Source organism: Furipterus horrens, unplaced genomic scaffold, assembly GCF_987537825.1.
Source record: "Furipterus horrens unplaced genomic scaffold, mFurHor1.1.pri manual_scaffold_2, whole genome shotgun sequence".
Lineage (NCBI taxonomy): Eukaryota > Metazoa > Chordata > Mammalia > Chiroptera > Furipteridae > Furipterus > Furipterus horrens.
In genome coordinates, this window is record NW_028327172.1 from 63,287,352 (window position 1) to 63,295,259 (window position 7,908).

Here is a 7,908-nt window from a genome sequence, read left to right on the forward strand (position 1 = left end):
TATTGACTTCCATGACTCATTTTTAGCACAGTGTTTCATCTATCAGACACCAGTAGGTATTTGGAAAGATCCGAGAGGGAACATGGAGAAGGAGGCGGGCCAGGAGAGACCAGGGTGATGTTTGTTGGGGTGTTGATTTAGGTGGTGCAGAGCGCAGGAGGAGCTGGGCGGCCAGGAAGTGGTTAAACACACCTGTCTGGGAGAGGTGCAGGCTGAGCGGAGGCAGTGAGGTGCAGTGGGGAGAGGCATGGACCCTGGGCCCAGAGTGGCAGGTTTGTGTACACATACTAACTGCTACATAATGACTGTGGCAAACTGGGAACAAACACAACCTCTGCATACCCGAGTCTCCTCATCTAGTCTTAGGCTGCAAGGAGAGTCAAATGAGTTCATAATAATAAGGTGCTTGACGCAGGTTCTTGGTGCATGTAACTTGTCCCATGTGTGTTCAGGATTCTCACCATCCCGCGTGTGTTGGGGGCGCGGAGGGAGGTGGGGGCTGTAACCGAGGCCAGAGGGGTGGGTGTGATCACCCAGAGATGAAGAGGAGACTAAGGACAGAGCTTCGAGGAGCCCCTCAGCAAAGGTGGCTGGGGGTGGGGGTGGGGCGGGCCGAACCAGATGAAGATGGCACCAAGGAAACCGAGGGATGGAGTGGCCAGTGCGGCTCTGAGATCCAATAAAGGAGGGACAGGGAGCGGGGTGCTTTCTAAATGTCATAATTTTTCGCTCGTTTGGATGCTAAGGGGAGGGAGGCATTCGACTGGAGAGAGGGAAGAGGTCAATGAGCTGAGGGAGCGGAGGTGTGCTCCCAACTGTCCGCTCTTCCAGGATGCATTTTTAGGGGGTAGAACGGGGGGGGTGGCGAGCATGGGGAACACGAGCGCAAAGCTTTGTCTCAGGAAGGCAGAGGGTCAAGAGGGAAGTTTGAAACGAAACCTCCACGGGAACTCAGGCCCCCAGTTCTTTGTGACCAAACCTCTGAGACCTCCAAGCTGGGTGGGAGGGGGTCCCGAAGCGCCCGGGGCCCCGCCTCCGCCCCGCCCAGTAAGACCCGCCAGAACTCCCTGCAGTGCTAGGAGGGGCCCCGGCGGCCTGCCGCCGGGCGTCCGGGAGGTGGCGCCGGGCCGAGCCTGCGGGCGGCAGAGGAATCCGGCGGCGACGGGGGGGCGGGACCCGCGGACACAGAGCATCAGGCAGCGTCACGCCGCACCCAGCCCCGCCGGTGTCCTTAGGGATGAACGGGGACAACCCGGCAAATCTGAGAGCGAGATTCACGGCCTCAAGAGCAGAGAGCCAATGGGATCCCTGGTGCGACAGCGAGGCGGGGACGGAGCCAATCGGCTACCAGAACAGAGCCAGGGGGCGGGTCCGCGCGGAGTTTCAAAAATCAGCTGGGGTGGGCGAGGTGCATCTGTGCTCGGCGTCCGGTGACCGTGGAAGCTCCTGGGTGAGTGCAGGCCGGGGCATCGTGGGGCTTCTGTTCAGAAGAGACCTGGACCGCGGGGGTGGGGCGTCTGGGTATTGCCAAGTTGGAAATCCGGGGCTCTGGCCCGCCGGCCAGGGTCTCGGCAGGAGCGCACTGGGTCAGGGCAAGTTGTAAAAGAGGCGCTGATCGCGCGCTGGGCCCATTTGCTGAGGCTCCAGGAGGGCTGATCATGAGGCGACCCTGGCAGAGAGGAGGCTGGGATGGAGAGACAGCTGTTTTAGACAAGGGACCGCGGGAAACGCTGACCAGCCTTGTTCAGCCTCTGTCCTCTTCTGGGCCTTGTTGACCATCTCCACGTTTCAGGAAGCACCTCCTCCTGGCACCCACAGTTGCCAAGTGCACCCCTCCCCAGCCTGCTTCTCCTTTACCCAGGGTTTGTCCATGTGGAGCTTGAGAATGGGGTGGAGGAGGCCTTGCTGACCTGCCTTTTGACCTCCTCCCCAGGGTCTGGCGGACAGAACAGACTCTTGGCCAGGCAGATGGCCGGCCTCTCGGTGGCCAGGCGTGAGTGTCTCCATTTGCAGGAGATCTCTACAGGACCACGAGCAGCTGCAGGAGAATGAGGTGCTGCAGCCCGCGGCTGACCATCTGGAGACCCCCAGGGGAGCCCTGGGCTCCCTCTGCGGACAATTCCAAGGGAGGCTGCCCCTCAGAGCAGTCAGCCTCGACGCGGGGCCGGGCCCCTCCTGGACACGCCTGGAAACCCCAGAGCCGGAGCAGCAGGGCCTCCAGGCTGCAGCTCGCTCAGCTAAGAACGCCTGGGGTGCCGTGTCCCAGGTACTGCTGACCATGTCCAGGTCCAGTGCTGCCTTAAGGAGCCCCCAAGAGCATAGGTGCCATAAAGACAAGGACTTTATTCGTTCAGTGGTGTGTCCCCAGCACCCCGAATAGTTCCTGGCACTTAGTAGGTGCTCGACAAACAGTTGAGTGAGTGAACGAGAACAGTGTCCTCGAGGAAACATCCCCCCACAACACAAGATGAAATTGTAAGCAAGTGGCTCATGGTGGGAGGACACCCGAAACAAGCTTAGTGGGTGAAGACTTCCCTGAGCAGGTCATTCCATGGAATTCACTCAAGAAAGGGGAAGAACGAGGAGCATGTAAGACCGGGGGACTAGTGTGAGTCCAGACTCAGAGCCGAGGGAGATGGAGAAAGTGAAGAGAGCTGGCAGGAGCTTAGTTTGGGTGTGGCCAGAGAGCAAGGCAGGGCAGTGAGAGGCGCCCAGAGTGCCCAAGGTGTCCACACTCCCGAGAGATACCGGTAGTCTTGGAGCCAGTGGGAAGAACTTATAACAGCGTGGGAACCGGGTCTAATTAGCATATTAGAACTTGTTGTTCAGCTACTTGATGGAAAAGGGACTTTTCCATGAGGGGACCTGGGGGCCTGGACTTGCAGAGGAGTAAGCAACTTTGAGAGCTGCTCAGAAGGTAGATTTGGAAGGGTATGGTGTCAGATGACATGTTTGGGCAGGAAGCTGTCACTCACGTTGGGTGTGAGATGACCCCGCGGACTTCCAAGTGGAGGCACAGCCGTCGTCCAGCTGGTGTGAAAGGCTCGGGGTTAGGGCTTGACTCTGTGGGTGATGAGCAGCCCTAGAATGGTGTGGAGCAGTTGAGTGTCATGATAAGAACTGCCCCTGAGATGATCTCTGTGCATCAGTGTGGAGGATGGAATAGAGTAAGACCAGAAGCAGAGGGACAAATTATCCCATGGTATCCTGGAGAGCAGGCTTTGCCCTCGAGTCTCTGGATTAGTCTGTGTCCCGAAAGAGGGTTCGGATTTAGGTGAATGGAGGCTCTATGAGCCAGAGTGGCTCTGCCGCTGACCCCTGCACTCATACCCTGGGGGCTCTAAACTGGGCCCTGGCAGAGGACCCATGCCACATGGCATCACCCATATCCCTCGCCGCTGCGACTAAAAGCTGCTTGTGTGTGCAGGACAGCTGACAGGTGGAGGGGCCAGAGGTATGGCTTGGAGACTAGGGTGCTTGTCCTTGGCTTATCTGTGCTCACATTTCCACATACCTGTCTCAGAGAATCCAGGAGTCCTGCCACAGCGGTTCCAAGTGGCTGGTGGGAACTCAGGTGAAAGCCAGGAGGAGGAAGAGGGAGACACAGAAGGGCAATAGCCCCACAGGTCGCAGCATGAGCCAGAGGAGCACCCGGCTGTCTGGACCCACCACTGTCCGCTCAAGTCTGAGCCCCTGGGAGAGAGAGCATCACTGCCTCTCCACCCACGTGGGCCCACGCGCATACCCACTGCGGAGGTCCAGGAGGGAGGCCGCCTTCCGGAGCCCCTACTCCTCTACAGAGCCCCTCTGCTCACCCAGGTAAGCAGAAGAGCACCCTGCCCCCAAAGCGTTAATGGTCCAATGGCTTCTGGGCACCTCCTGGGCCTCCCCCCCCACCCCCAGTCAGGGAGCCGGGGAAGCCCTTAGGGCCTTAGTTTCCCCATCTGCAAAAGAAAGAGGTGAGCTTAGCTCTGTCTGTATCACACTCTCCCAAGCCTCCTAGTGAGCCTGGACACCAGTTTGGCAGCCATCTTGGGACTGAGCCCCAAGTGAGGAAGAGCAGGACTCACCTTTTTGCAGGATCGCCTGCCCTTGACCTTGATCTCATGAGCCTCAATCCATCCGTTTTCTGCCAGCTGCTCTAAGTTGCTCTGATGTCACTTCCTGGAGTGAGGTTCTAGGGGGATGACCAGCCCCCATAGACCCCAGGCTGCAGTGCTGGGTTGAAAGGGGCTCCTGCCACAGATTTCCAACTAGTTACTGGTGCCTGTGGCTTTTTCCTTCTATTCAGTGAGTCTGACAGCGACCTAGAGCTTGTGGGGGCAGGAATCCAACATCTCCAGAAGCTGTCCCAGGAGCTGGATGTGGCCATTGTGGCTGAAGAGAGGTAAGCTGGCTTCCCATGCTTCAGAGGGAAATGGCTGGGAGGGTCCTCCTTTTTAGGCAGGCCTCTGGCTCTGGCCCACTGTGTGACCCTGGCCAGTCCCTCCCCTCCTCTGAGCCTTGGTCTCTTTATCTGCAACACCAGAGGGCACAAAAGACCTAATTGGGGCTGGGGCGGTGGTTAAGGATGCACCCCGGATATATATGGCCCTTGTCCATCACGCAGAACTGCACCAGACTGGTACCTGGTTCCTGAAAGGCCTGCCCTGCCTCCGACACTCGCCATGGCTCCCTGATGCCCGGCCTGCCCATGGAGTTGGGAAAAGCTGCATGGCTGCTTGGAGCTCCTGGTCTGTCTGCTCAGGACCCCGTCGTGAGGGCAGATCCTGGGTCTGGAGCTGCCCTAGCTTGGAGCCATTTGTACATGGCCATGACGGGTTTTTCGGTGGGGCCTGGACGGCTTTGACTATGTGCCGAGCGTGCCAAGTTCCCACCATGTTGTCGGGTCTGGTCTTGTCTAGTCCGAGTTGGGAGGGCCCCCCGGAGCGTGAAGCACCCAATGGTATCTGTCTCTCCTGCTTTCCTGTCTCTAGTGGTGACATGACTCTCTCTTCTTCGTGACTGAGGACAGTGCCCTTCAGGTAACGCCATCCTCCCGAGCACCAAGCACCACTCTCAGCGGCCCCTGCTTCCTCTCCTCCTCCTCCCACGTGAGCACATATGCATATTTGGAGAACCGAGTCTTCTGGAAAAACCCACAGAGCTGATGGCCAGCAGGATGGGAAGTACAGTCTTCCTGCCAGCTCGGAGCCGGAGCTGCTCACCTTCCTGACCCTGTCCCCTTCCAGCCCCTCATTTTGGGGGAATGCTATGGTACCCTTACTTCCCCTGTCCTGAGCTCTGTCTTGCAGGAAGAAAGCAACACTTGACCCCCATGTCCCCACACCTAGGGTCCGTGCCTCCCCTCGAGTTCCTGGAGAAAGTCTCTAGGACATAGCAGTGCCCCCTGGGCCACATCTGAGCCCGGCAGAGACTACCTGCCCCAGCCCAAGGGTGGCTCAAGAGACCTGGGAGGGGTAGGGGGGGTGTTCATCCTACTCCCCTTTTGGGCTTTGAGATGCTCCCACACTTGAGCCTTGTGATTGTCTCTTTTGCAACGTGAAGTGCAGGCTCCAGAAGGTACCTGAGCACTAAGCACTGAGTTGTGCACCCAGGAATGGGATCTGCGAGGAGTCACCCCATGTTACCAGTGCCAGGGTATTGGGAACCAGCTCCCATCCCTGCTCCAAAGGAAGGCATGGGAGCCCTGGCTGTTGTGGCTCTGTGGGTTGAGCGCCAGCCTGAGAACCAAAGGGTTGCTGGTTCGATTCCCAGTCAGGGCACATAGGCCTGAGTTGTGGGCCAGGTCCCCAGTTGGGGGCGCATAGAGACAACCACACATTGATGTTTCTTTCCCTTTCTCCCTCTCTTCCCCTCTCTCTAAAAATAAATAAATAAAATCTTTTTAAAAAATATACCGTAAAAAAAAAAAAAAAAAAAAAGGAATGGGAGAGATTTTCAGGCTCTGCAACACGGGGCCCATGGGTACCTATTTATATTCTCAGTATTGTGGGTGCCAGGGAGGAGCAGCACTGCTCAGGACAGCTCCTGCCCTTTGTAAGTTACTTTAAATATCTGCTTTGTCATTTTATGAGAAAGAAACTAGTGTGTACCTTTCCTCAATAACAGTGCTTTTCATAATAAAGACTCTCTCCCTATTTGACATCCCTTCTCTGTCACCTGCCCCCGCCCTCCCTCCGTCTATGGTGTGGAGCCAAGCCTTGTTCCCCTCATCCACGCTCACTCCCAGCCAGCCCGCCCACAGGTCCGGGAGACCAGGAGTAACAGGAAAGGTTTCTCGGTGTCATTCAGAGCAAAGCATATTCTAAAGGCAAATAAGGTTTTTATTTAAGTGACAACGTTTGAAAGTTAAAAACCAGCTCACATCAAAATCAAAGACCAGTTGTAACAATCTTATAACTCCATAATGCTGTTTTTGTCTTGTTAGAAATCTGGTATTTTACGTTTTCTTTCCCAACGGATTTTGTACAAGGCAGCCATGAAGAATATAATAAACCTTGCTCATCACAGAACCAGCCACCACAGATACTGAGAGTCACACACTTAGGAACGGTCAGACCACGGACAAGATCAGACAGGCTGCCACCACCGAGTAAACAAATAGAAAAGGACGTGGGGTCCAAGGGTGGGGTTCCCCATGAGCGAGCCGCCCTCCTGTCCTGCCCCTCCTTGGTGTCCCCTGCCACTCCTTGTCCCAACAAGAGTGGGATTCAACTGATATTTCTCCCAACCACCCTATTGGTTTCTTAGCAAAAAGAGCAGGACCCAGACCAGGCCTCGCTGCTTGGACTTAACCCTAAATATAATTTTTAAGAAAGTTCCCCCGAGCCCAGAGCGAGCGGGAGGAGGGAGGTGACTTCTTGTGGCTGAGCTAAAGAGAATAGGTTTCCAGTGCACTTGGCACCCAAACCCCCGGGGACTCAGTGGGAAAGTTGGTTGTTTAAGGCGGGGTCAGCTGCTAGGCTCTTTCACAGTTGGGGGCCCCTCCCGGGGCGGGGTGGAAGAGCATCCGTGCAAAACCACACCACACTGGACTCTGCCACGGGCCCAGCTTTCACTTCAACGTTGGTTCCATCTTTTGTCTGCGGGACACTTCTGGGCATGGGTTCGGGCTCCAAGTGGTAAAATGACTTAAAAAGCCATGAGACCCCACCTCCCCTCTTTCAGAGAGCCCACAACCCTTCCCCAGAATCTGAATACTGGGATTCAAACATGTTTATTTCCTCTGGCCCGGTATCCAGGCAGGAGGGCCATTCATCCGAATGTATGAAAGTCTCCTGTTTTATTTTTAAAAGGTTGTGGAGCTTGAGGGAGGAATCACACTCTTTAGAAAAAGGCCATGATGCCGGAAGAGCAGGCCCCGGCCGCGGGTGCACCCTGAACCCCACCAGGGTGAACGAAGAGAAAGGTGGCAGGCAGGCCATCTGTGAGGACAGCCACCGAGCTGGGAATACAAACATGCCACGCGAGAAACAGGGCGCTTTGGTCAGGCAGGGAGGCCTGCTTTCCAACTCCTGAGGGAGGATTCCCTGGAAAACAGCCAGTGGGGGGTCACAGAACTACTCGGAGACGGGCAGCAGCCCCTCCAGACAACGACGCCACTTTGTTTTTCTCCAACATCACTGCACGAACAGAACTGAACAAACCATCAGTAAGTAGAGAAAGTGCATACTGGTTACCGTTGCTGTGAAAGCAGCGCTGAGCCCAGCGTGGTCTGCGTCTGTCGCTACACAGAACTGCACACACACGCAGTCACACGTAGTCACATGCCCACTAAAGCTCCTAGAGCGAACGTTCACAACAGCTCACTACTGTACACCTTCAGCAGCGCAGGGGTGAGTCTTCGGAGACCTGATCCAGAGCTCCTGAAAGGAAGGGGGTGTGGCCTCCTGCTAGGCCCCGCAT

The 7,908-nt window shown here is 56.4% G+C and overlaps 1 protein-coding gene across 1 annotated transcript; it reads left to right on the plus strand.

The window, feature by feature from the left end:
- The first annotated feature begins 1,237 nt into the window (after window positions 1-1,237).
- On the plus strand, window positions 1,238-4,969 carry LOC150018698 (protein PIMREG-like). Its single transcript, XM_090267319.1, has 5 exons — window positions 1,238-1,450; window positions 1,934-2,266; window positions 3,524-3,819; window positions 4,292-4,387; window positions 4,610-4,969. The coding sequence occupies exons 1-5, from the start codon at window positions 1,238-1,240 to the stop codon at window positions 4,677-4,679; spliced, it is 1,008 nt and encodes a 335-aa protein (XP_090123445.1). The 3' UTR covers window positions 4,680-4,969.
- The last annotated feature ends 2,939 nt before the right edge of the window (window positions 4,970-7,908 follow it).

Excerpts from the sequence above, each read along its gene's own strand:
- LOC150018698 (XM_090267319.1), top strand. The coding sequence starts at position 1,238 with ATGAACGGGGACAACCCGGCAAATCTGAGAGCGAGATTCACGGCCTCA. Across the intron at positions 1,451-1,933 it reads GTGACCGTGGAAGCTCCTGG|GGTCTGGCGGACAGAACAGA; the intron begins GTGAGTGCAGGC and ends CCTCCTCCCCAG. Across the intron at positions 2,267-3,523 it reads CCTGGGGTGCCGTGTCCCAG|AGAATCCAGGAGTCCTGCCA; the intron begins GTACTGCTGACC and ends TACCTGTCTCAG.